At 62.0% G+C, this 26,639-nt stretch overlaps 3 protein-coding genes across 4 annotated transcripts; all 3 read right to left on the reverse strand.

Annotated features, from left to right (window-relative positions):
• Window positions 1–6,411, reverse strand: TUSC2 (tumor suppressor 2, mitochondrial calcium regulator). The gene is made up of 3 exons (XM_062585774.1): window positions 6,214–6,411; window positions 5,104–5,224; window positions 1–3,133 (listed from the first exon to the last, which is right to left on the reverse strand). Exons 1-3 carry the CDS (start codon window positions 6,360–6,362, stop codon window positions 3,068–3,070), a joined length of 336 nt encoding a protein of 111 aa, XP_062441758.1. The 5' UTR covers window positions 6,363–6,411; the 3' UTR covers window positions 1–3,067.
• Window positions 6,412–6,714: 303 nt separating this feature from the next.
• Window positions 6,715–11,283, reverse strand: RASSF1 (Ras association domain family member 1). Of its 2 annotated transcripts, none has more exons than XM_062586061.1 (6): window positions 11,013–11,283; window positions 10,625–10,749; window positions 7,568–7,675; window positions 7,194–7,488; window positions 7,005–7,114; window positions 6,715–6,912 (listed from the first exon to the last, which is right to left on the reverse strand). In XM_062586061.1, exons 1-6 carry the CDS (start codon window positions 11,275–11,277, stop codon window positions 6,733–6,735), a joined length of 1,083 nt encoding a protein of 360 aa, XP_062442045.1. In that variant the 5' UTR covers window positions 11,278–11,283; the 3' UTR covers window positions 6,715–6,732. The 2 variants fall into 2 exon arrangements, with proteins under 2 accessions (XP_062442045.1, XP_062442043.1); XM_062586059.1 differs by having other exon boundaries at window positions 6,999–7,114.
• A 1,642-nt stretch (window positions 11,284–12,925) lies between these two features.
• Window positions 12,926–26,468, reverse strand: ZMYND10 (zinc finger MYND-type containing 10). Its single transcript, XM_062586064.1, has 12 exons — window positions 26,324–26,468; window positions 25,670–25,778; window positions 24,317–24,433; window positions 22,213–22,266; window positions 21,716–21,868; window positions 19,873–19,961; window positions 19,439–19,539; window positions 17,521–17,693; window positions 17,021–17,146; window positions 14,898–15,019; window positions 14,561–14,686; window positions 12,926–13,765 (listed from the first exon to the last, which is right to left on the reverse strand). The coding sequence occupies exons 1-12, from the start codon at window positions 26,431–26,433 to the stop codon at window positions 13,675–13,677; spliced, it is 1,371 nt and encodes a 456-aa protein (XP_062442048.1). The 5' UTR covers window positions 26,434–26,468; the 3' UTR covers window positions 12,926–13,674.
• Window positions 26,469–26,639: the final 171 nt, after the last annotated feature.

Consider the following 26,639-nt stretch of genomic DNA (forward strand, 5'->3'; position numbering starts at 1 on the left):
TTGTGGGATCTACAAATAAATTTATTGAAATTTAACAAAAGTAGACAGATGCACTTGGAGGCAGAGGAAGGACCATAAATAGTGTACGTTTCTCAAACCCAGGGTTCCTATCCACACGCTAGAGGAGCAAGTCTAGTGTTGGTGAGTACAGTTCAGCTACACATCCACACGGGAAAGCACAAAGTTGCACAGAAGTCGTAAAAAAAATGAAACTTTTTTTTTTTTTTTTTTGCTTGCTCCAACAATATAGTGGACACAGATACTATTTACAGTGACCTTCACATTTTAAAGATCCCTTCAGAAGCTCCCAAGGAACCTCCCCGTCCCTGCTCCCCTGTGGGAGGGCTGGAAGGAGGAGGAAGAGGAGGGCGCTGGGGGAGAGGAGGCTGGGAAGGGGCAATCCCAGCAGGCTGGCTGCACAGCTTGGATCCCGACGGGCAGACCAGCCTGGAAAGAAGTAGGGCAAGACAGATTGTTGGTGGCCTGCGGAGGTTTGCTGCCTCTTCAGGGAAAAGAGGGTGGGAGAAGACATGTTTGTAGGGAAGCACGCTCAGCGCCCTGGGGGAAGGGCGGAGCGGGCACAACAGCACGCCAGGGAGAACAAAGTCAGCCACGGGTGGGAGGGAGCTGCTCCTAGCTCCTCCGGACGCAGGCCTCTGTCTAACCAAGATCCCTCTGCCGACCCAGGGCTCAGGCCCTGCCTCTTCCTCCGTTTTCGGCCAGCACCCAGCAGAGGGGGCTTCCCGTCCAGGACAGGCAAAGCCGCACCAGCCCCTTCCCCTTTCCTACTCGGCCTTCCTCCCGTCCCATACAAAACGCGGCTGCGATGCCGCAGAGCGCAAAGACGAGGAGCTGCTTCCTGTGCCCACAGAAAGAAGGGGCAAGAAGGAATCAGCAGTCTGGTCACAGCTTTCTCTCCTCTTCCTGGGGAGAAGGGACAACACACACAAGCTCTCGCACTCCTCCAGAGCCTGAGATGCTGTTTTCAAGGAGATCTGTGAGCCCTGGTCTGAGCCAAATTCAAGAGCAGGTGGTGTGAATAAGAAACACTTCAGTGGGGATCGTTTTAAGACAGACTTTTTCAGGCAAGTAGAAGAACAAAAGATGTCAAAAGAATTGCCCAGCATCACAGTGTAGAAGAGCTCCCCGCTGGAGCCCTGCCCAGCAAGCCTGCTTCCCTGCCAGGCGGCAGCCAGCACATCCGCTTCACCCTTCGTGCGTGCTTGTGTCAATGGGAACAGCGGGTGGGGGGCACAGAGGGAGGAGGTGGTGACGGGAGGACAGCAACAGCCATGCCACTGTTATCTCCCAGAACCGAGGAATGTGGCCCTGAGCCCAGGCAGCTCTTGGTGGGCACAGGGATGGATACATCCAACATAGATGCTGATATGGCCGGCACCCAAGTGCCAGCAGCTTAAATTAAAAATCGAGGTAGCAAACGTCTGAAGTGCTTAGAAAGTAAATAAGTTCTGGAACGCAAGAAGAGGAATGCCAAGCTGGCTGTTGCAGGAGCGAGCTCTGACCCAGTTTAAAGCTTTGCCCAGCGCCCCACCGCTGACAGACCAGCCGTGCTCGCATGAAGCGAGCGGCCTGTCCTCAGGTAAGCCAGAGCAGGGAGGCAGTGGCTCCTAGCGTTGGCAGGGGGTAGTACGGGTCAGGCCTTCCCCGGCCCTGCAGCAGCTGGCTTGGAGCCCCAGGACCAGGACCCGAGCGTGAGAGGCAATGGGGTTTTCAGTGCTGCCAAGGCAACCCCGACTTTGTCAAGTGGGAGGGAAGAGGAGGAGAGAGCAGAACCTTCCGAAACTGAGCAGAAAGCCTCCCTTTAAAGTGCATTGCATTTCTCCTCCTGCCCCCAGCTGAGACGCAGGGCAACGGAGGAACTCTAGTTCATATCGCCAGGGAGATTTCCAAGCCAGGGTAGGCCAACTGATCGATTGTTTTAGAGGGACGGGGAGGGAAGAGATGATTTCTTTCCTGCTTGGCTCTGTCAAGGCCAATGCCACTGGGAAGTAATGTCAGCGCTGCAGCGGGGCATGAGGACATTATGTGGAGCCGACTTCCCAAAGCAATATGAGATGCCGTGCCCAGCGGCCCAGCCCTGCAGGCTCCAGCGAGCGAGGATTAGCACTCGGCAGGAGCCTGCCTGCTCCCCTAGCGCCGGCAGGCTCTACCAGGGGGAGGCAAGTCCTACTCAGGGAATCCAGATGGCTAAGCTGCCTTCGCGTGGGCCACCAGGCTGTCGGGAGAGCTGGGAACCTCCCTGCTGCCAGCAGCGCCCGCAGACTGCAGAGATCTCCGCGTCTGCAATGCAAGCAGGAGGCAAAAGGCATTCCAGCGGGGACTACTGGCAGCAGCGACACCAGCCTCCGCAGAGCCAGCGGGCAGTGTAAACTGGGGAGCACGCCCGGGGAAGAGACCGAGGGCCAAGATAGCGGTATCTGGTCTCCGTCCCCTTCCCGAGGGGAGCACAGCACCCAACTGGAAGTGCTTTGAAACTGGCTCCCCCGAGCCTGCCCCATTCATCCTCCACCGACTGACCCACCTGGGGAAGCCTTGCTTAATGTCCTCGTCAAATGATGCATTGCAACACTGGCCGTTCAACCACAGAGGCTGAGAGATCTCCGGGCCCCTAGGCAGCGAGTTAGCTGGCCCTGGCTCTCCCTGGGCTGCATACCTGAGAAGCAGGGGATTTTGTCTGGTGAGAAGTGCAGGCTCGCTCTCCCTTTAACAGCTCAAACACAGTAGATCATCTGCAGTTCCAGTTACCCATCCAAACGTTGGCTAGAGGCTACAAAAGGTATTTTAGTCTTCTGACTCAAGCGAGGATACTTTTAAGCGTTTGTCGTACAAGGTCACCCGTCTCCTGCGAAGGGCGCTAGCCAAACACAACCAAGCCGAGTCTGTTCCGTACCGCCACATCTCCGGGCAAGGGGAGAGTCAAAGTCCACGGTCACGTGTCCGTGCTCAAAGTCCCCGTCCTACACGAACGCAACGCGTGGTGACACTCAGGGCAGTCAGGCAGGGCGTCTTGCCTGCAGGCAGCGACGGCTTGCGTCCCCCTCGCGACTCACACCTCGCAGATGATCACAGGGAAATCCACATGAATACGAGGGTGCTCTAGTTTCACTATGCCCTGAAACAAGAGTCAAGCAGAGTGGTGAGCAGAGGATGGCACAGGGATAGAACAAGGGCTCTCAAGGCAGGCTAAGCACAAGCTCTGCAAACAAAGGCGCCAAGCTCTGTGAGTCACCCCAAGCAGGGACCAGCACAAGGGAGGGCTTTGTGCCCTCGAGGAACTGGACTGGGAACAGGAGTCCATAAAGCCGCTGTGTCGACTAGGTGCATCTGAGAGGCAGCGCACAATGTGGAAGCACTCTGCCCTTCGAACTGGCCCCTGCGGAGCCGACTAAGGCACTGCTGGCTGCCGCACATGACGGGTCTGGAGTTCAACGGCATGAGAAAGAAGGGAGCTGCTCTGCCAGGCACTGCCCGTGCACCAGCTGATGCGTGACTGGCAGATATTGGCTCTCTGGGCTTTTCATCTGGCACCTTTCATTCACAGAATTTAAAAGAATGAAAAGAGCTCTCTGAGAGAAAGGAATGAGGGCAGCTGGCACACAAGAAAAGCAGCTTTCTATCCAAGGGGGACGTTACTGAATGCATGCTCCAGCCACGACAGCTACAAGTGCCTTTCCCATGCTCCAGGGCAAGTGTTCTCCTGTTACAGCACCTGGAGGACCTGCTGGCAGAAACGGAGCCCCCGTGGGGCTCTGTGCTCACCAGCTGGGCCACGGCAATTCCCCCCAGACTCCTGAGAAGCCAGAGGCAGCGGCTGGTGTTTGAGAGGTGAGCAGGGACCGCCTGCCCTGGGGCTCCAGCCTGGGCCTGCCCCAGGGTCCTGGGAGCAGCCTCGGAGCTCATCGGCTCAGACAGGGTGGGCAAAGCCCCGGGCAATAAGGGCAGAGCCTGTGTTAAGGGCTGCAGATAGACACACGCAGGAAAAGACCTTGAGTAGCACTGCAGAAAGCACGTACTCTGGGCGACTGTTTGAACCCACATCAGGGGCAACAGGAGACCATTCCACAACCCAGGGCTGTCTCTCTGTGCGAAAGCCAGCCCAAGGAGCAGTGCCGAACGCTTCCTCTCCCCAACTGCCTCTATCTAGCACTCGAAGGGATCCAGTTGGAGGGGTTGCTTAGTCCTCTGAGAGCACCAGCTGGGCAGGCGACTGGACCAACAGTTCAGCGGAGGCTCACACTAGAGCCATGTGTTTCTGCTTGCTTAGAAGGGACTCCTGCAGGGGGATCTCTGCAGCCCTGGTCCAATCCCTTCTCCTTTTATGCCCCCAAAATCTTGTCCCACGCTCAAGCCATCCTTCTGCATGAGATCCTCAACCAGTGCACCCACTCCTGCCTGGCTACACCCTGTTTGCTTGGTGGAGCTTATTTTCAGAGAAGACTAAATGCCCGAGCACCACTGAGGTACGAAAAGCATCAGGTCAGCACCAGGCATTCTCGCTACTGAGCTGCAGGGGGAAGCGAGCACTCGTGCCAGCCGGTGACTGGCTTTGACTGATGCTCCCAAAGCCAAGGCCTGACCCTCCCCAGCAATACAACACTTGCTGAGCAAGCAGTACTCGAGAACTACCAGCTCAGCAGCAGCACACCTTACCTCACACACCACCCTGCCTGCGGACGGCAGCAGAGATAGGCAGGGAGCAGGGCACGCTTGGGGAATGCATTTGATGAGGGGATGCCATGGCCCCGTGTGTGCAGGGCTGCCTGGCACCCGTAACTGGCCGTGCTGTGCCCAGCCATGCCGCCTCACAGCCCCAGCAGCTCTGCAAGGCCAGAGCTTTTTCTCTATAGCAAAGGGGACTCACTGTCTCTTCTTCTCCTGCCACAGCATCACAAGGTGACACGGGCCTCAGGCAGGACCCAAAGGAACCTAGGGTGTGAGGCAGGAGCTGCAGGAGGAACGGAAAGCCTGTGCTTCCCCTGCAACAAGATGCCCCTAGGTTTCCAAGGGGCCCTGGAGACTTTAGCTGTCACTGCAGTATCTTAGTGCTCATTTCCCTCCCCTTCTCTCTTTGTCACACATTACCTGAGGTATCAGGTTCTTGTGGATCCTCTTCAGCTTGGCACGCTTCCTCCCGTTCTTGGTAACGATTGTCTCCTCGTAGAATTCGTGGGCAAGATCCCCATCTTCATCATAATACATGGAGCTGCAGAAAGGAGGGATGAGAGTACGTAAGGGACCAGGGTCTGCTAGTAGCTTCCTGTACTCAAAGCACAGGTAATTGCTTCAGAAAAGGAATCGGAGCAGGCTGGCAGCATCATCAGCCATGCAAGACCTGCGGTGAGTATTTGCTGCCTGGGCGCTGGAAAAGGAGACCTAGAGCTTAGCAGATGACAAGAGGTCATCCCACCTCACAGGAGGATGGAGTCACATGCCACGGCAGGCTGGGGTTGGCAGTTCGGGTCGCAGCGCTAAGAGGCTACAGAGGCCACTGCCACTTCACAAGCCACGCGCCTGGCAGCTGCCGCAGGAGCGGCTCGGCTCTTCCCACGGCGCGCAGGGCGGCTCCTCAGACTGATCCGGTGGTCTGTTCAGGCAGTCAGCAGCTCAGTCCGAACAAGACAGCCAGAGACTTGCCCTGGGACAAGGCTGGCCGTGGCGTCGCTCCTGGGCTGAGCCTCGGTTCAGGCAGGCCAGGAGCCTCCCGCGCTGACAGCGGGGCGCTGGGCGGGTGGCGGCAGCGAGGCCGCTCTGCACCGGCCAGCCAGGGAAGGGGGCTCCCCGCCGGGGCCGCCCGCACCGCGCAGCCAGGCCGCGGGGCGGATACGCTGCTGCCTCGGGCCGCGCGTCCTTCCCCGGCAAGGGCAAGCCGCCGCGGCCGGCCCCCGCGGGCGCGGCGCGGCCGGGGCAGGCCCGACGCCGCCGGGCAGGCCGCGACCCCCGGCCCAGCACGCCGCGGCCACCGTGCCGCCGCCCCGGTTACCCCGGCAACCGCCCCCCCCGCCGCCGCCCCGGTTACCCCGGCAACCGCCCCCACGGCACCCCAGTTACCTCGGCAACCGCCCCCCCCCGCCCGGTTACCCCGGCAACCGCCCCCTGGTTACCCCGGCCCCCGCCGTTACCCCGGCAACTACCCCCCCGCCCCCTGCCCGGTTACCCCGGCAACCGCGCGCCGCGCCGGCCCCGCACGCTCACCCGCGGCGCGTGAAGACGAAGGGAGTGGCGGCGCGCGCGGCCCGCGCCCGCGCCAGGGCCTGCTGCCCGCCGGGGCCCTCGCCGCCGCCGGCCGCCGCCGAGGACGCGAACGGCCAGAGCCCCCGCGACTTGGAGCCGCTGGTGCCCATGGCGACGCGGCGCGGGCAGGGGCGGCCGCGAGCCGCCCGGCGACACCGACCCGCCGCCGGCCGCCGCCTCCCTGCATGCACCGCAGCCGCCGCCACCGCCCCGCTGCGACACTTCCGGCGTCCGCGTGCCGCCAGGCGCGCCACGTGACCAGCGACGCGGAGGGAGGCGGGGCGAGGCGCCGCCGTCACGTGACAGCAGGCGGGAAGCGCGGCGCCGCGGGTTCGAGGCCCGCGTGGGGCGGCGCGGCGCGGCGCGGCACGGCACGGCACGGCGCGGGGAGACCCCCGCCCCCCGGCGCCCCCCGCAGTGCCCGGGCCCGGCCGCCCCGCCAAGCACACGCCACAGGCCAGGCCACATCCGCAGACGCCTTTATTGGAGCGCGCCGGGCGCGGGCACCGCGCACCAGGCCGGCGCACGGGCGGCCAGCGCCTCCTGCATCTTCTGGCGGCAGCGGGCGTACTTGCGGCGGACCTGCCGCAGGCGCTCCTCCTCCTCCCGCTGCAGGATGCGCAGGAAGTTCTGCAGCTCCGGCACGCTGAAGGCCTCCCACTGCGGGCACCGGGGCGGGCGGCCGTCACCGGGGCGCCCCGGCGGCCGCCCGCGCCGCCCCGCGCCGCCGCCCGCGCCGCACTCACGTTCACCTCGCCGCTGTCGTTCTCCTTCAGGACGAAGCTGAGCGCCTTCTCGCCGGGGCCGGCCAGCAGCCGCAGCCGCAGCGGCTGCTCGTGCTCCGCCAGCTTGCGCAGGGACACTGCGAGGGCGCCCGGGCGTCACGGCGGGGCCCGGCCCGGCCCGCGCGGCGCCATCGTCCCCCCGCCGCCCGCGGGTACCTTGCTCGCCGTCCTCGCGCCGCTCGAAGAGGGCGAACTTGCGGGGGTCGTCCAGCACCATGAACTTCTTGAGGAGGGCGGCGATGACCTCGCCGGCGCGCGTGTGCGAGACGACGTGCAGGTGCTTGGCGGTGTCCCGGGGCAGGTAGAAGGAGGCGCGGCGCCGGGCGGCCTGGGCGCGCGGCCCCGGCCTGCCGTCGGGCGCCCGCGCCGCCCGCTTGCCCGCCGGCACGGAGACGGGACGCAGCAGCTTCAGCTGCACCTTGATGAAGCCCGTGTAGGAGCCGTCCTTGCCCTGCGCGGGGCAGAGGCCGCGGGGCTCAGGGGGGCCGCGGGCACGGCCGGAGGCGCCGGCGGCCCCCGCCCCGCCGTACCAGGCTCATGAAGAGGTTGCTGTTGATCTGGCTGTTGTATTCCCGGATCTTCTGCTCCACCTGCGCCCGGTCGAGCTCCGGCGTCTCCCGCTCGCTCGGCTGCTCATCCTGCGGGGCGGCGGCCTGGCGTGACCCCCCCGAGCAGCGCGCGGCCCCGCGCCGGCCCCGTCACCATCAGCGTCCCCGCGGTGCTCGCTGCCCTCGGCCCCCCCCGCCCGACCCGGCTCGTGCCCACGGCCCCACGGCCGAGCCCCGCGCTGGGAGCCTGTGGGAACATTGCACCTGGGGCACAGCGCGTGCCGCCCCCCTCGCACACGAGGCATGCACACACTGCCTCCCTTGCACGTGGGGCACATGCATGCTGCCCCCCTCACACATGGCGCATGAACACGCTGCCCCACTCGCACGCGGGGCACGTGCATCCTCCTCCCCTTGCACACGGGGCATGCACACACTGGCTCCCTTGCACGCGGGGCATGCAAATACTGCCCCCCTTGCACGCGGGGCACACGCATCCTCCTCCCCTCGCACATGGGGCACGCACACACCACCCCCCCTCGTAGTGGGGCACACTCATCCGCCTCCCCTCGCACACAGGGCATGCACACACTGCCCCCCTCACATGCGGGGCACGCGCATCCTCCTCCCCTCGCACACGAGGCATGCACACACTGCCTCCCTTGCACGTGGGGCATGTGCATGCTGCCCCCCCTTGCACACAGGGCATGCACACACTGCCCCCCTCACATGCGGGGCACGCGCATCCTCCTCCCCTCGCACACGAGGCATGCACACACTGCCTCCCTTGCACGTGGGGCATGTGCATGCTGCCCCCCCTTGCACACGGGGCATGCACACACTGTCCCCCTTGCATGTGGGGCATGCGCATGCTGCCCCCCTTGCACACGGGGCATGCACATACTGCCCCCCTTGCACGCGGGGCACACGCATCCTCCTCCCCTCGCACATGGGGCATGCACACACCACCCCCCCTCGCAGTGGGGCACACTCATCCGCCTCCCCTCGCACACAGGGCATGCACACACTGCCCCCCTCGCATGCAGGGCACGCGCATCCTCCTCCCCTCGCACACGAGGCATGCACACACTGCCTCCCTTGCACGTGGGGCACATGCATGCTGCCCCCCTCACACATGGCGCATGAACACGCTGCCCCACTCACACGCGGGGCACGTGCATCCTCCTCCCCTTGCACACGGGGCATGCATACACTGCCTCCCTTGCACGCGGGGCATGTGCATGCTGCCCCCCCCTTGCACACGGGGCATGCACACACTGTCCCCCTTGCACGTGGGGCATGCGCATGCTGCCCCCCTTGCACACGGGGCATGCACACACTGCCCCCCCTTGCACACGGGTCACGCACACGCCCCCCCCCCCTTGCACACGGGGCACGCGCGCGCTCCCCCCTCGCGCGCGCAGCCCCCCGCAAGAGCCGGCGCGGCCCGGGTGGCAGCGGCAGCCGCTCCGGACCCGGCGGGGCGCGACCCCGGCCCGGGACTGCACGGCCCCCGTGGCGTCCCGGTGACGTCACCCCCCCGCGGCATCCCGGTGACGTCAGCCCCCTTCCGCGGCATCCCGGTGACGTCAGCCCTCCCCCCCCCCGCCCCGAGGGCGGCGCGGCGCGGGCGGCCGGACCTGGCGGCGGCGGCGGCGCGGGCGGCGGCCGAGCGAGGTGCGAGCCGTGTAGAAGAGCTCGGGCTCGGAGCCGGAGTCCGAGCCGAAGCCGGAGCCGGAGCCGGAGCCGGGGTCGGGGTCCTCCTGGCTGCAGTAGCCGCTGCTGGCCGCGCTGCCGGCCGAGCCCGCCGCGCCGTCCCGCCGCCCCCGCGCCGCCGCCCCGCTGCCGGTGGCGGTGCCGCGCACGCGGGCACACGGGCACGCGCGGCCCCGCGCCAGCCCGCCCGCTGCCACCCGGCCCGACCCGGCCCGGCCCGCCGCCGCCTGCGCCGCTCGCAGCAGCCCGGCCCGGCCCGGCTCGGCTCAGCGCCGGCCGCCGCCTCGGCCTGGACGGCCGCGCTCCCGCTCCCGGGCTCGGCTCGGCTCAGCCCCGCTCCCAGTCCTAGTCCCGGCTCGGCTCGGCTCCGTTCCGCTCCCTGTCCTGGCTCGGCTCAGCCCCGCTCCCAGTCCTAGTCCGGCTCGGCTCGGCTCAGTTCCGCTCCCTGTCCCGGCTCGGCTCGGTCCCGTTCCCAGTCCTAGTCCCGGCTCGGCTCACTCCCTGTCCCGCTCCCTGTCCCGGCTCGGCGCGGCTCAGCCCGCCCCGCCCCGGCGCGGCCGTTGGGCTGACGCGGCCGGGGGCGGCGCGGACCCGCTTCCGCCGCTGATTTCACCCGGGCCCCCGGGGCCGTCCAGACCCCCGGGCCCGCCCGGCACGGCACGGCACGGCACATCCCAGCATGACACGGTGTGGCACAATACAGCCCAGCATGGCACAGCATGGCATGGCACAACCCAGCATGGCACGGTGTGGCATAGCCTGGCACACCCAGCACGGCATAGCACAGCACAGCCAGTGCAGCCCAGCACAGCCCGGCATGGCACGGCACAGCTCAGCATGGCATGGCCCGGAACAGCCCAGTGCGGCTTGGCACAGGCCAGCATGGCCCGCCACATGCAGCATGGCATAGCATGCCACAGCAACATGGGTCAGCACAGCCTGACATGGCCTGGCACGGCACAGCCCAGCCCAGCATGGCATGGCCCAGCATGGCCTGGCATGGCCCCAGCATAGCAAAGCATGAGCATGGCACACTCAGCATGGCCCAGCACAGCCTGGCATGGCATGGCCCAGCTTGGCCAGACCTGGCCCGGCACAGCCCAGCATGGCCCAGCACGGCACAGTGCAGCATGGGCGCAGCACACCCAGCATGGCACGGCACAGCACAGCCCAGCATGGCATGGCATGGCACAGCCCAATACGGCATGGCCCAGCACGGGCAGCCTGTGGGGTAGCCGCACTCCCGCCTGCTCCCCGGCCCCCTGCCCCGACCCACGGCCCTGCCCCGTGCCCCCGCGCCCCTCCGTGGGGCTGGACTCCTACCACGTTGGTGTCCTGCTCCACCGCCTGCTCGAGGGCATCGTCGGGCTCGCTCCCGGGCTCCGGTGGGCCGCTGCACTCCAGCCGCACCAGGGCCCGGCACCGGTAGTGGCAGGTGAAGCTGCAGTCTGGGGACGGGCACGGCGGCGGGGGCGTCAGCGGGGGTCCCCCCCCCCCGGCCGCTGGCACCCGGCCGCGCTGCCGCCCCAGGCAGCCCGCCGGCCGCTGGGGCCGGGGCACCGCCGCCAGCACGGAGCTGCCACCGCTCGGGGGCCCCGGGGGTGCCGGGCTGCGCCGCGCCCCCCGACGTGCCTCTGCGGGCGGCTCCGGCTCCACGGGCGCGGGCCGGGCCGGGCCGGGCCGGGCCGGGCGGCCCCGCGGCGGTACTCACGCAGGCACTGGAGGCTCTTCCTGCGCACGCCCCAGATGAAGTCCCCGCACAGGTCGCACCAGGTGTGGGGCCCGCGGCGGCGCGGCTGGAAGCGGTGCCCGGCGCCCGGCGCCGCCGTGAGCCGCGGGTCGCGGGCGGCGGCGGGGGGGCGCCGCGCCGGGCTGATGCGCAGCGCGTTGGCCCGCTCCAGGCGGCCCCGGCCCGGCCGCGCCTCCGGCTCCAGCTCCCGCAGCTCGATGAGCTCCGCGCCGCCCGGCCCGGCCATGGCCCGGCGGCCGCGGGGCGCTGCGCGGCGCCGCGGGGCGGGGGCGGCGGCCGCGGCCGGGCCCGCGGCTGGGGCTGGGGCTGGGGCCGGGGCGGGGGCGGGGACCGGCCCGGGGCGGGGACCGGCCTGGGGGCCGCCCCGTCGGGGCGCCGCGCGGGGAAACTGAGGCAGGGCCGGGGGCGCAGGGGCGGCGGCGCCGGCCCGGCCCCCCCGAGCGCCCGGCCCCGCTGCCGGCCGGGGCTGCGGGCAGCCCTCGCGGGGAGCCGCGGCCCGGCCCCGGCCCCGGCTCGGCTGTGCCGGGCTCACGTCCCTCCTCGCGGAGGCCTCGCAGCGCACGGGCCGCGCTGCCGTGAGCCCCTGTCCTCGCAAGCCCTCCAGCCGCCTCCCCGGGGCACCCGGACGCCCTCAGCAGGGTCCCTCCGGCCCGGGGCAGGCGCGGCGAGGCCGGCACGCCGGCAGCAGAGCCCAGCTCCTCCGGGCAGCGTTCGCAAGAAGGCCGCCCCGGGAGACGCTTTCGCCGGCGGCCGGGAGCGCGGCTGTAACCCTTTTGGCCTTGTGAACAGGACAGCAGCGACCTGCGGCTTGCTGAGGCGCGCTTCCTCCTGGGGCAGGGGCAGCATGGAGCCGCAGCGCCCAGCTCCCCGCCCGGGCGGCCGCCCCGCGCCCATCGGGGCGGGCACGGGTAGGGCAGCTCGTTGCAGCAAGTGCTGCTGGCTGAAGCCGCTGGCTTGCCTTAGCTCTGCCCCCTCGGCTGCACCCTGAGCCCGGGGCAAGTCCCTCTGCTCGTGCCACCAGCCCCAAGGGACCAGCGCGTGGCTCCGGAGCACCCTGGAAGGCAGGGGATACGGCCTCCCCGGTGCTTTGGCTGTCTCAGCCACCCCATCAGGGAGGGAGATGCCCAGCCCTGCCCCGGATGGTGCCAGCTGGTGGCACCAGGGGAGGGGGCTTGCCCCGGGCTCAGGGTGCAACCGAGGGGGCTGTTCCCCAAAGGCAGATCGCGCCCATGGCAGCGAGCCCCCCGGAGAGCTGCCGGCGACTTCTGCTGCGCGTTCAGCTCCTCCGGAAGAGTGGCGCTAGCGCTGGGATCCCCGGCGGGGCAGGCACGGTGCCAGCGCTGTGCAGGCCCCCTCGGGGGGGATCCGCTGAGGGCTCCCGCCGACCTCTGCCCGCGCGGCCTGACGGGGCAGGGCGCAGGCCTGTGGCGGGCGGGACGGCTCACGGGGCGCCCCAGGCGCGGGCACAAGCAGGAGCAGGGCTGGGTGCTGACAGCCTTGTGCCCAGCTGCTAGTGTCGCCATTCGCGAAAGCAGAGCGGGAGCATCTTCCTCGGAGCCCACGAGATGACAACCCCCCCGAAAACTCATCTGCTTTTCCGCAGCGAGGGCCTCGTGCTAACCACTTCCTCGGCCTCCCTTCCCCCACGCCACTCGAACAGCAGCGGCGGCCAGGTAAGAGATGGTGACGGGCCGCGTCCCCTCTTGTCCCCTCAGCGGGCTCCGGCCAGGGGACAAGCACAGACCCAGGCCAGGGAGGGCTTGGCCATTTCAGTAACTACACAGTGGCATTTGCTCCCTTTGGGGGTCTCCGGGATTTCTTTTCTCTTTCTTTTTTGCGCAGCGTAAAAAAGGACACACAAACCACCCCGCAAGCACGAGGCAGGGGAGGAAGTGGTTTATTTTCAGCCTGTGAGTGCCAGGAGTTGCAGGAGGGAGCCGAGGCCCGCGGGGTGCACAAAGACTGCGGATGTTCCTGGGAGAAGGCAGGGCGGTGGGGCCAGGAGAGGCGGAGCGGGGCGCGGGGCCCCCCGAGCCCGGCGGGCGGTTCTGCGAGCCACCCGCAGCAGCCGCGTGCTGCGCTGCGGAGCGGAGCGCTCGAGCACCGCTGGCGGGGAAGCGCAGAGGGGTGCGCAGACCTGCCTTGCGCAGGGCGCCAGGTGACTGAGGCAGCAATGAGTTTGCTATTTTTTTCACCAGGTAACGCTGAGATTGAGATCTGCCTTCCATAGGCAGCGTGCCAAGATGCTCCTGTTCTGAGCAAGCAACATCCCGACGAGTTAGCGAGGGGCCTCAGCTGGACAAGCCAGGGCTGGAGCACCCTATGCTGGTGGTGATGGATGTGGGCAGGACTCCGGTCAGCCCCCGTCTCGCTAAAGTGGGTGGCAAGGCCAGGAGAGCGGCCACAAGAACTACCCCGTGTCGCCCTTCTGCACCTTGACTGCAGATACTATTGCCTCTCCCACCACCCCCCTGCCACTGACCCCAAAGCTTGGTGCACCCCAGGGCCAAGGGCAGCGTCTTTCTGTGCTATAGCTAGGGACCTTTGCTTGCTCTTCCTCAGCTGAGCTGCTTGCGGGCGAAAGCTCTACCTCTCCAAGACCCAGGCTGGACTCCAATCACAGCTACGCTTTCTGGTCGCCTGCTTGCTTTGGTGCCTCAGCCATCAGGTTGCAGGCTGTCTTGTGCTTCTGCCAGTGCCGGACCTGGCACTCCCTGCAGAGGGGAACGCCGCCGCTCAGGGGCCGGGCTGGCTCTGCCTCGAGCCGGGGTGCCCGCAGCTTAGAGAGGAACGCAGGGCCTTGTCCATCCTAGCAAGCTGACCAGCGACAAGGAGCAAACCCTGCCAGTCTGGCAGCCAGAAGCATGGCCCTGCTGTCATCCCCAGCCGCTGTTTGCTCTCCCAGAGGGTCCCTGGGCACTGCACAACATTTGTCATGGCCATAGCACTAGCCCAGCAGGCTTTTTGGATACGGCCCCCAGTCCCAGGGGCTAGAAGAGTTTTACGATACAGCCGTGGCCAGACCTTGCTAGATGGTTCAGGAATAAAGAACCTCTAGCGCAGTGCCACAGGCGCAGCTGTCACCACACCGCCGGGGGTGTGGGGTCTGCTGCTGCTCTTGGTGCGGCTGGGTAACACCCGGTCAGCTCAGCACCTTGCAGCACCAGTACAACACTTGCCAGCATCACCATCACCACGGTCTTTTGGCACAACAGCCCTGCCATAAGGCTCAGAGAGGTACATGGCAAGCAGAGAGCCAGCAGCCCTGAGCAGGGCTGCCAGTCCCTCAGGAGTGACACCTTTTGAGACGAGAGGAAAACCCCCGCACACCTCAGGGGACTCCGCTTAGATCAGCGGTTTGCAACCTCGCAGGGCGCAAATCCCTGCACATCTCCCAGGGGAGGCAAGGCTCCCAGCTGGCTTCCCGTGGCCCCTGCACAGGCCTTCCCTGCTCTGAGCTGCAGTGCTCTGGGGAGCAGGGAGGCACTGGGGACAGCGGGACCCCTTACCATGTGCAGTACCACTCGTTGCGGCAGCGAGAGCACCGCTTAGCTGCTTCTGAGCCACACATCCTGCATCTGGGCTTGTCGGGGACAAGAGCCTCCATCATGTCCAGGCTGTACGTCTGGGCCCACCTGCATCGAGCAGAAAGGAGGTGAGGCTGCCCATGGGGATAGCCATCAAACAACAGGCTGCCCTGGCTGCACCCTGCCACCGAGGAGACGGACTGAGCCCGCTCCACTCGCAGCTCTCCCTCTGGCCCCAGTGCTGAGCCCCAGCCCCTGCTAACTGGGATGCTGGCCACGTGCAGGTGGCAGAACGGGCCAAGACAGGCCACGGCCTTACCTGCGTGCCTGGAGTTTCAGCTCCTCCTCGGTAGGGCTGAACATGCGCTTCACCTGGTGCTTGGCGATGGCCTCCCACTTCCCTGCGTTCTTCTTGAGAACGTGGTCCCAGATGACGGGAACCTGTTGGGAGAGCCGGAGCAGCGAGGAAGGGGTGGTCACAGTCAAATCTAACGTGCAGCTGTGGACAAGGGAGCAGCTTGCCCAAGGCACAAGGAGCAGATCCCCCCAGGAATGCAGACAGAAGCAGCTAGCTTTCGAAAAGGCTGTGCCCAGGTCTCTGAGAGGAGATGAGCCCTGTGCACCTGCTGGGCAGCGCTGCTGGGATACCTGGGCAGCGCAGATGCTCTGTGGATGATGTGCCTCCCGTGCTGCTGGGCCTCCCCTACATCTGCAGTGCTCTCTCAGGGTCCTCGGCCCAGAAAAAAGGGAGGCAAAAGGCTTCTGGCAGACCCATTTGCCAAGCAGAGGCAATAAGCATTCAGATAAAACAAGCCTAAAGGGCTTTGGCCTTTGGGATCTGGTCGGGAGCAAGAGTTCAGCCATGAGGCCTGGGATCCCAAATGGAAAGCCCTGTGATCTCACTGCTCTGGTGAGCTGGGGCTCAGGCAGCAGCTTGAACCCAGTGCTCCAGAGCCTTCTGCCTGAGCAGATTTTTCCACTCATCACTTCCCTGAACACAAACAGGAGAAGGGCTGGTCAGTGCGAAAGGGAAAGCACCAGCCAAGAGCAGCGCACGCAGCTCAGGCTCTGGAGGAAAAGATGCTGCTTCAAACAGCGCTGGCATCTCTAGTAGAGCAAAAATAGCCAGGCCTAGAAGGGGAGGAGGGCTGCTGTGTAAGAAATCAAATGGAAAAAGGCCTTTTCTTGGCTTGGCTCAGCGACAGGGAGTGAGTTCACTGCTTGCTGGGCAGAGCACAGAGCCCATGCGTGTGCTTCCAGCTGGCTCCCCCTGCCTGCCTGCAGGGCTGAGCCCTGGTCCTCGGCCGAGGCAGGAGCAACGCGAACACAAAAGGCGAGAGATGGAGGCAGGGCAGTAGTCTGGGCAAGGGCTGGACGGGGTCTCTAGTGTGACAGCCGCCTGCCCTGGCCCACTGACTTGCTGGGAGCTGAGCCAGGGGCGCAGGGAGCGAATCCATCGCCAGCTCCGCTCTGCTGCGGCCCTCAGCGCGGACCGCTTGGCTTCGCGGTTTGCAGCCTTTCCCCAGCTCCCGGGCGCCAGGCCGGGTGCCTGCAGGCCAGCCTCAGCCGGCTCCCGCGTGGGCGCAGCACCCTCCTCTCGAGCCACCCTCCAGCCGAGCAGAGGGCAACACGCTCTGCCTTCATGCAGCCAGAGCCGTTGCTGGACCTCCCCGTGCACTCTGGAGGGCAAGCGTGGGAGCCTCCGCACAGCTCCAGCTACGGAGAAGAGCCTCCTCCCTCCCAGCTCTGCTCCGACGCCTCTTTACAGATCTGCCCTTTTCTTGACACACGCACATAATTTCTCCCCCCTCAACTCATGAGAAGCTGATAAAAATACTTTTCTCTAGAAGCTACCACTGCATAGATTAAAAAAAAAAAACAAAACAAAAAACAAGGATCCTGTGTTGTGTGAAAGCCCTCAGGACCCAACTCCTGAGCCTCACACATCAGCAGGGATCACTTCGACTGCAGTTTCTGCCATCAGACCACTTCCTTGGCATCCTTCTGTACCCAGTGTGCCAAGCAGCCCCAGGCCAGGGCTGCAAAAGGGACTCTTCCTAGGGAACTCCAGAATTTAGCAGCGAAACAACAACAAGTGTTTAACAAAGAGTTAATTGTCAAAGTGAGCAGCTGTCTCTGGTCCACGCAGCCACCACCCTGAAGATTTAATGCCATCTCAACAACTGTTTATAAGCCAGCATTTTTGCCACTAGCTGTGACTGCCTTCTTCCCACTTGGCCACAGCTGCAGCAGGAAGGAGGGCTGTCCAGAGGGGTAGGAGAAGTTTGGGGAGGGAGGGGGAGCCATCAGGAGCTGGAAGTGAGGGGTGTAAGAGTGAAATGCGAGCTTGGCTCTTGGTGGTAGGAAAAGGAGGTGGGGAGCTACCAGGCTGAAATCAGAACAGATGGAGAGATGAAGGAAGAACCAAAGGAAATGGGATACCTGCTCCAGGATGAGATCCTTTTTTGGGGGAGCTGGCTCTAGCACTGCTAGGTGGCTCAGAAATCTCTGCATCTCCACCAGGTTGGGCAGCTGGTCAAGGAGGACATCTGTCAGGAATGCACGGAGCTGCAGCCGGGGAAAGGAAGAGAAAAGTTAACTGAGAGAGGCTGAAATAAGTGAGACAGAGCTGAGTTACCAGGGTCTGTGGAGAAAGAGGGGTCTATGTGTGTGCAGGGGATCCAGTATCGCAAGAGCAGTGACCTGTGGGGCACCAGCAGAGCACACATGGAGACACACAAGCAGAGACAAGCTTTGCCACTGCTGCAGGGGGTCAGATCCTACTGCTGTCACATTACTGGCCCCTAGAGAGCCCACCTGGGGTCCAGCACCACAGCAAGGACTCATCAGCTTGCGATGGGAAAAGATGCCCGGAGGCGCCTAGCCCTGGCAAGGTCCTACCCCAAGCAGGGCCTGTGGCCCATGTGGCAGTAGGGTCCTACCTTGAGGAGCTGGCTCTTGTTGAAGCCGTCAAAGTGATATTTGCGTTGGCATTCAGGGCTGAGCAGCAGGTTGTAGAGGGCGAGCCACACCTGCCCATCGAGTTTGGTCATCTTCACCTGGTCTTCAGGGGGCACCACATGCCACGCTCCATTCTCAAACTTTTTGAGCTTGCCTGAGGGACAGAACAACACGCTGCTCCAGGGAGAGACAGAGCTGCCTGAGGAAAGATAGCTCAGAGGTGGGGGTGCTGGCCTAGGCTCAATTCCGTACACTGGCACAGGTAAGCCCCTCTGTCTCCGTTTGCCTCAGTTTCTCCATCCCTCTGCTGAGCACAGTAGCATTTTTGTTACAGAGACATTCAATATATTAAAAGCATAAAAAGCGTAAAGAACACGTATAAAAGCAATAGTTGTAAAATGAGCTGGAAAAACTCTCTGTGCTATCACCTTCTGTACCTGGCCGAGAAGGAGGGAGTACTAGCAGATGGCAGGGAGCCCAGGCCACAGCAGCAGAGGGGCTGCTGGACATGCATTAGACACAGAGGCAGGGCCATTTTGGGATACCAGCACGGCTGTTACCTGTTCTTCATGAGGTTTTGCTACCAATGAAAGCCAGAAGTAGCACGAATATAACCAAAGTGACAAAACAAGCTCCAAGAACTACCGTGCTGTTCTGGGGGACGGAGGAGGACGCAGCCCTGTACCTGCGCGGCGTGGAAATGCCTTTGCACTCTTTGTTTCTTTCCAGTCCTTCGCTCAGGGCCCTGGGTCAAAGGTCCCTTTGACACCCCAAGCACACAGGAGAAGAGAAGGGATGCATTTCCTGGCTGGAGGAAGGAGAGCTCCCACATCCAACTGAGCTGCCCTTGTCAGACGCAGAGCTGTGCGCTTCCCAGCAGCTCTTCCTTCCTTGTCTGTGCCGTGAACCCCCTGGCGAGGCCCTTCTCCCTTGCAAGGGCTCCAGCGGGGCACACCAGTTTCCACGCTCCAGGCCACGCAGCTGGCCAGCCGCCCCACTCTGCAAGTTGGTCCTCAGCAGGGCTCAGACCCCACAGCACTGCCCCACATGCTGTTTGGAGCACCCACGCGCACTGTCCCCAGCACCGACTGCTGCTCTCTCCCATACAGGGAGCCCACGGGCGCCAGAAAGGCCTGAGCCATCGTGGGGCTACCTGGCGTTGCAGCCTGCATGTGCCCTGACTCCCCATCCAGATGACCTCAGCTGGGAAAGGCAGCACTGCGGGACTCTGCATGCGTGCTCTGCTGTGCTGGGGGCAGCCCCAGATCAGGGCCCATAGCTGAGGAGCCCCTGTGGGCCCTGCCTACGCTGGGGAACAGGCTCTATGGGCAGGGGGACCGTGCCCCTCCACTGCACAGCTACACAGTAGGTGCTACCACCATGTCCACGCACAGCTACGAGGCACTGAGCACTAGTGCAGATAGATAGCCCTACTCTGCCCATCAGCCTCCAAGCTTGTGTTTTATCGGGCTTGAGACTGTTACATCTCCTTGGAAATCAAGTCTGGCTGGCTCCTTCCAGGGAGAGGGAGGTGATAAACTGGTCTTTTTAAACCACCCTTGTCTTTCCGTGTCTGGGATATGACTCCTTAGAGGAACAGGTGGGGCTGGTGGATGTGCTAGACTCCTGTCCTAGCCACGATCAGTTTGGATGAGACAAAGCCCTGTACAGGGATCAGCTTTTGGGACTGCTGCTAGTCCCCTTAGTCCAGCTGTGCTGCAGCTGCTGACATGCTCCAGACAGGGAGCACTAGAAGGCAGCAAGGGGAACAGGCTGGAAAGAAGGTTAGAGTGAGAGCAGCTTTCTGCAAGGGCTCCTGCAGAAAACCCATCTGTAGATGCAGGCCCCAGCAAGACACCTCAGCACTCCAGGCACTGTCCTGTGGGACACGATCTCTACCTGCTTCACGGCGGCTCCACGGGCAATGCTCCATCAGCTCGACAAGGAGGCAGGGCAGGTTGTGGGTGTTCAGCATCCGTGTCAGAGCGCTCAGGGGCAAACTGGAGTTAAACAGGAGGGGTGAAACAGCACTCAGAAAAATACCAGAACAGATACAAACACTCCCCGAGGCAACTGGGAGTGCTTATATCATTTGCTTCCCAAGAGAGGCAGGAAAAACACAGTAACAGTCAGAACAGCTCTGGGTTCCCACAAGTACCACAGAGCTGGGTGGAGCGCTGCATTCACCTCCCGAGGCACGGTGTCACTGCCACCACTGATACAGCCAGCTGCTGGAAGAGGTCTGGGCCTAGTGCGGGGCTGCTGGCTGCAGCCCCAGAGGAACCTCAAACTGAGAGGTTGGCATGTGTCCTCTGGTGCTGCTGGGCACCTACCTGTCCACCCGGTCAGTGATGAACCGCAGCACAGACAGGGCCTTCAGGGATATCTCAAACTCCATCGTCTCCGCCTGCTTCTGCAGCTCCTGCGGAGAAGCAAGCACAGACTCTGGATTTCAGGCCCAGTTTCTGAAACACTGCAAGGAGGCAGCCCACTGGCTGCACAACAGTAGCCACAGACTAGGGAGAAAAGCCCGTGAAGCAGACTCTGTTCCTATGTTAACTGCAGCGGCACTGCCACGTGTCTCCTCCATGCACTCAGGCTAACAGCCTGAACATCCTCTGACTCAGCCTCTTTCAAGACCATCACGATGTCTAGGCTAGGAGACGCCAATTCGTTCTTCCCGGCCCAAACGGAGCCTCTCTTCTCCCGTCTCAAATGCCCGTCAGCTCACATCTCCATGTGCAGAGCACCAACGTCAGCAATTCCCATCTTACCCTGCTTGTATTCCTCTAAAACTCCACTGCAACAGTTCCCTTCCAAATTCCTGTGGCGAGAATACTCCCTGTGCCAGCCGCCCCACACATTTCCAAGCGAGCCGTTGGGACTCTTCCTCTCCCACACGTCACCACCCTTTCTGAACTTCCACACTGAGACGTTAGTGCTTATGATGATGCCCAAAGGAGCCTTAGTTTTTCCATAGCTCCTGCTGGTGTCCAAACCTTATCTCTGCTCCTTTAATGCTAGCTTTTTTTTTATGCCTCTGAGTGATAGCTCAGAGGATCTTGTTCCAGGGGCTGCCACAGCGCACAGACATAAGGAACAACATGCTCCACAACACCAGAGAGAGCACGAACAGTTGTTTAGCACAGGGTTGTTGTACAAAGAGTTAGCAGAGGCTGAAATGAATCGAAGGAAACCAGGTTCCTCAGAAACAAGCACTTTTCAGAAATGCACTAGCAAAGAAAGATCATTCTTCCTTTAGTCAGTCAAAGCACTAACAGACCCCCAGCTGGGAAAACATTTCCTGGAAAACATCCCTATTGTGCTCAAGAAGTCCTCCACTTCCTTCCCTTTTCTGGAAGAGAAGCACATGCTTGGGCAGCAAGCCAAAGGATGGACGCAATGCAGGGAGGTACTGCCAAGTTTGCAGGCTCCTACTTTAAATCTAGTCTTTCAGACAGTCTTCATGATGCAGTTTAAGGAGAAAACTTCAGGCGCTGAGAAGCAAAGTCTCAGAAGCACAGAGAGCTCCCACCCCAGAAAGATGTGTGCAAGAACAGCCCTGAAACATCCAACTGGGAACAGCTCTGAGTTTATAGCTGGCCCAGACCAGCACACGGATGAGGTATCTCTCTGCGTTTTGGAAGCTGGTGGGAAATGCATTAGGCTGATACCAGTTACATCATACACAGATCTAAAGAGAAAGCCTTCTCCTGGTTAACCCCAGCTGGCTCCAGTGGCTGCCTGACCTAAGGTGGTCTCAGAAGGCAGGTAGCACTGGGGAGATGTAACCGTACAGCTTTCAAGAGCAACAGTAAATGCCAAATGATTGCACTAAATACTTAACCTCATTTTTGACTCCCTAGGGCTCTCTCAGCTCAGAGTGCCAGCTCAAAATTCACACTGGATAAGCCTTAAGCTGGCACTGTTGCAAGTCAGGCCTGAAGCACTGCTGCAGGATAGAGGGAAGAGCACACAGCCTCCGTCCGTGCTGAGCTGTTGGCTCAGACAGTCCCAGACATCAGACTCCCTTGGAGATGGGTGAGAGGCACCAATGTTGCGGCTAAGGGATTATCCACAGGAAGGTCCCTCTGTGCGTGTACCCGCAGCCTCTTCAGGCTGTCTACCTCCTCCATCACACACACATCCCAACAAGCTACAGTATTTTTCCCTCACCTGCATGGATGATAAACTGCCCAGAGCAGCTGGATGGAGCTCTTCCTGGGTCACTAGCTGTCCATTCGCACGCCGAGCTGCGAGCAGGGTCAGTTTTCGGTGGCAATAATCAATCAGATCCAGAATGCTGTCTCCTGCCGACTCACAGATCTCCTTCACAACAGCAAGGGGTTCACAGAGGGCCATCCCTTCACAGGATGGCCTTCAGAGCCACAGAGGACAAGCCCAGCTCATGGGCTGAACTCACAGAAGGCGAAGGTTGTTTGAGTTATCTTAAAAGCACATTTCCCCTCTCTCACCTTTGTCTTTTCTACAGTGGCAAAAAAAAAAGGCCAAGAATGCTGCTGGGCCTGAAGCTGGCTCTCTGCCCATATGACATACTCTAAGACTTTCACTTTGAGACTGAGATGTTGACACCCCACAGTTACCTGAAACCACAAGTATGACCTTCCACCCCCAGGCACTCTAAACTAAAGCAAGCTAAACATGCCTCTTACCTTGTAGAAGAACACCGTCTCCAAGAGATTAATGATGGAAGCTTCATGATGCAGCTGAGGGAGAAAAATGGCAAGAGCAAGGTAAGAGTGGAGCAGTCACCAGCATCCAAGGACACAGGCAATGGGACTGGGAGCAGGGTTCTTCTAGAAGCTACGTATATAGTTACATAGTTATGGCCAAAAGCCTGGTCCAAGAGCCAAATACAGCTGAAGTAACTTGCAAAACTATTTAATGCAGTTCATGTTCGTATCGTAACATCACTATAGTAATATAACACTAACACAAAACCGTAGTCTTCAGAAGCCACACTCCCTGGCAGGCAGCATTTGCTGCAGCCCAAGCAGTGCTCCAAGGATGCAACTAGAGCCTGTTGCATGGGGACCAGGCTCTCCAGGGCTCCAGTTCTGCACTACAGCATGAGTGTACTGAGACAGCAGAGTGCTCCGGGCTGTTGCTCTGCACTCAGCCCCACTGGGACCAGTGCAGCCTGAACAGCATTTTCCTGAGGCTAGGAACCATGAGATAACTGCCTTCGGGCAGTGCTGCAGACAAAGAGCTGTCCAGTGAAGAAACTACCTTTCCCCAGGAAGACGTTACCCTGTTCTCAGTCTAGGGTAACATTTCCCAGCTTTGAGCAGATCTGCCTTAGCTCAAGGGCTGCACCCCTCCATCAGGCAGCCAAGTTCCTGAGATCATTCCCTGGCCAAGAATGGCCCAAGGGACTGTGCTCCCAGAAGCTTAGGAAGAAAAAAAAAGCCAAAAAAAGCCTTATTATTATTATTTTTTTTTTTTTTAACCCAGAGGCATGTAATCCCAATGAGTGCTTGTGTTAGAGGCACCGAAAAAAAACAACGCTCAGAAGGGGCAAGTGCCAGCAGGGTTATTGCTGTTTGGGAGCCAGAGTAGCACCAAGTCAAACGGGAGCTGCGAGCCAGGAGTACAGCTCTGCCTCAGAGCAAGGCTTTAGCTGCATCCAGCAGGAATGGGGGGCCTGCAGCTCCGGCAAGCCCCTGCTTGCAATTAGGCAGGGGGTGCAGGGTGCCAGCCCTGCCTGCATCCGAGCTCTGCTGGGCCTGGGCTCCCTATCTCTCGGGGGAGAGGGTGACGACAGCCCCCAGCAGGGTCCTGAACCTGGATCGCCGCTGCTCAGGGACACACTGACTCACAGCACAGCCCGCCCGCAGGATCCTGCTCCATGCCTTTCCCCAGGCAGGGATAACATGGAGCAGTGTCCAGTGGCTCCCACTGCTCTGTTACAGGCAGGGAGCACAGAAGAACTTGTCAGTAGGTAAGGGCTTTGATTCAGAAAGCTGTAGAGTAGCTGCAGCTCATCGGTGGGAAAGAGGGCCGAGCCTTCCTCGCAGAGGGCTTTGCATCCCGCCAGGAGGAGGGCTTGAGATTAGACTGGGTCAGTGGCACTTCTCGTAGCGCAGGCTGTGTTCTCCCAGGGGTACTGCAGCTGAAGAGCTGCTCCAGGCTGCAAAGTAAGAACGTAACCAGGCCTGTCAAAATCTAGAGACTGCATTAGACTGTACCAGCCAAAACGAACACAAACCTGCAGGGCTCGTTAACCCAACAGGTACAGAACCACAAGGGACATGAGCTTGTCGCTCTTGGCTTTGGGAAAGCAGGTGCTTCCCGCTGTGTCGCAGCATCCACAGCAGCTTCCCAGCCCAGGGAGTTATTAAAGGATAGCGATGTCTGTCCATATTCCAGGCTGGTGAATGAGTTCTGCTGCTTGCCCAGCTCACCTGCCAGCGGTTTCAAGGGAAAGTGGTATTACTCCATTTCTTTTCCTAACTGTAGTTTCCTTTTATTATGTACTGCTAAAGAACTGCATTTCAGAGCTGGCAGAAATGTTCAGAGCATCAAGCTGTGAATTCTGAGGAAAGCTATGAATGCCTGAGGCCACCTCACCACAGAGAGGCCGGCTAACTGCTCTGCCTCCTGCCCTCGCAGAGCCAGTGCCTCCTGCGTGCCCTGGCTCTTCAGCTGTCCCCATCCACACGGGCTCTTTAGTCCCGGTGGCCATCCCGCAGGGCAGTCGCTGCCACACGCTCTGCTCTCTCACGACAGCTCGCTCCCCCAGCCTCCTCTACTCACCACCACGTAGATGGGAAAGGTGCTTGTAGGTTTGAAGTCTTCTAGCCGGCACAGCACAGGAAAGATCTTGTGCTTCCAGATCTCCACAGAGATCAGCTCTCCGATGAGAACAGGAATCTAAACAGGAAAGGGATGAGGGAGTGAATCCTTTCAGAGCAGGACTAGACACATGGGCCAGGCCGATGCCCAGCACCTCATAGCTGTTTCAGTCCTGGGGCACATGATATAACACCAAACAGTTTGGTTAGTTGCACCACCAGTTTCTGAGCCTTTCCTTCATGGCACATCCTGCTACGGTGGCAAGGGAAGCAGCAGCTTGCTTCCACGGCCATCACACGAGCAGGAGAAGCCCAGCAGGTACCTCAGGCAGGGCCCAGGCAGCACATCTGCTATCTATTACCCAGTGCAGCAGTCATACTTGAAAAGGATGCAGTTTTATTGCCAACATTCGACTACATAGACTTCTGAGTGACATCAGGGAGAAAGGCAGCCTGCAAGAACACAGTCTTTGTATCTGCCTAGCTCAGGAATCAACAGCTTGTCACCACCAGCCATTGGCCTCAGAGACCAGGCGGCAGAAATAGCTCCTGGGCTCCTTGGGCTTACAAACAAGGCATAGAAAGGAATCACTGAGGAGCTGGCCAGAAGTGGGCCACTAGTACTCGCTGGTGCATCCTAGGACATTTGGAGAATGAGACAGCCTTCATATCGGGCACAGAAACATAGCTTGGTGGGGGGAACGGGGATTAGGATAACAAAACAAACCCAGAGAGGAACCGGAGACCAACAAGTAGAAACACCACAGCTTCTCTTTTAATTTTTTTTTTTTTAGCAACAATGGCAAACCAGCAGTCAATAACTTTGCCAGAGATACAGATCAGGTTCTCCACCGTTCGCAGTTTATTCCATGATTGCATAACACCGTCCAAAAGACAATCCCAGCTTGAGGACAAGGGCTGGCAGAGAGGTCACTAGTGCACCCACCTGGGGCCTTGTTTAACGCAGGTCACGTTACAACATCCCTCTTGAGCTTAAAATTCATGATTCTTAAAGAAAAAACGCAGGAAAGAACATTAAGACTGCAATACCAGTAGAAGCTGGGAAGGGCAAACCACAAGTAGCCAGGACACATTTCCCACATTTCAGGTGGGAAAAGCCTGCCTCATATGCAGCTACACACAGAAAAAAGCAGCGTCCTCCCTACGAAACACTTCCTCACTGAAAGGAATGGGGCTGGAGTACCAGACCAGGCGTTAGCGGGGATCAGGCTTGCCAGAGTCGGGCACCAGGCCCAGCTCGGCCCCTGGTTCGTTACCAGGCACTCTCCTCAGGCAACGGGCAGCCACGGCTCACCTTGGCATAGCTGACGAGCAGCTCTGTGAGGAGCTGCTCCTGGCCCGCAGAGGCGCTCAGGATGGCATGCATGTTGAGCTTCTCCACGGACTCGTGCTGCCGCAGCCATCTACAGAGCAGCAGGCAAAGGCCTCAGCGCCAGAGCCCTCCGGCCAGCTGCTGCTTCGGGGCTCCACTGCCCTGCCTGCCCGGAGGGCCCCGAGACCTGCAGGCAGTGCCTGCAAACTGTGGAAGGTCCCACACCTAGGGAAACCTGCACCCAGACAGCGCACCTCTTCCTCCCTCTGGAAGTGCACCCCAATCCCCAAGAAATGGCCGAAGGCTACCAGCTATCCCCAAACTCCACCCTGCCCCCTGACTCTGCTCCCCAAGGCATCAACTCCACCAAGGCAGCTCCAAGCCCTTTGCCCTTTGCCTGTGGGCTGCCACAGCTGACATACACCCCAAAATGCAAACCTTCCTCTCCTTCTCCCCTACAGACACCCCGCAGCCAGGGCTTCCCCTCCCGCTCCCCACGCGGCCCCCCGGGGGCGCCCCCCAACCGGGGCTTCCCCTCCCGCTCCCCACCCGGCCCCCCGGGGGCGCCCCCCAACCGGGGCCTCTCCTTCTTTCCCCGCCACCCCCAGCTCCCCCCCGCACGAGGGTGCCCCGGACCCCTGCCCGCCGGTGTCGCGCAGCTCGCTGCCCTGCAGCGCCTGCACCAGCGCCTCCGCCTCGGCGGGCAGCAGCAGCAGCGGCAGCGGCTCGGGCCCCGCGGCGGCCATGGCGGCGCCGTCGCTATGGCAACGCGGCGCGCGGCGCGGCCGCTCCGGCGCCCCCTGGCGGCGCCGTCGCTATGGCAACGCGGCGCGGCCGCTCCGGCGCCCCCTGGCGGCGCGGGGGAGCGGCCGCAGCCCGGGGCCGGGCGGGGCGGTAGGCGTGGCCCGGGCGCGGGGCGTGGCCCGGGCGCGGGGCGTGGCCCGGGCGCGGG

This window comes from Rhea pennata, chromosome 12 (genome assembly GCF_028389875.1).
Source record: "Rhea pennata isolate bPtePen1 chromosome 12, bPtePen1.pri, whole genome shotgun sequence".
NCBI classification, from domain to species: Eukaryota; Metazoa; Chordata; class Aves; order Rheiformes; family Rheidae; genus Rhea; species Rhea pennata.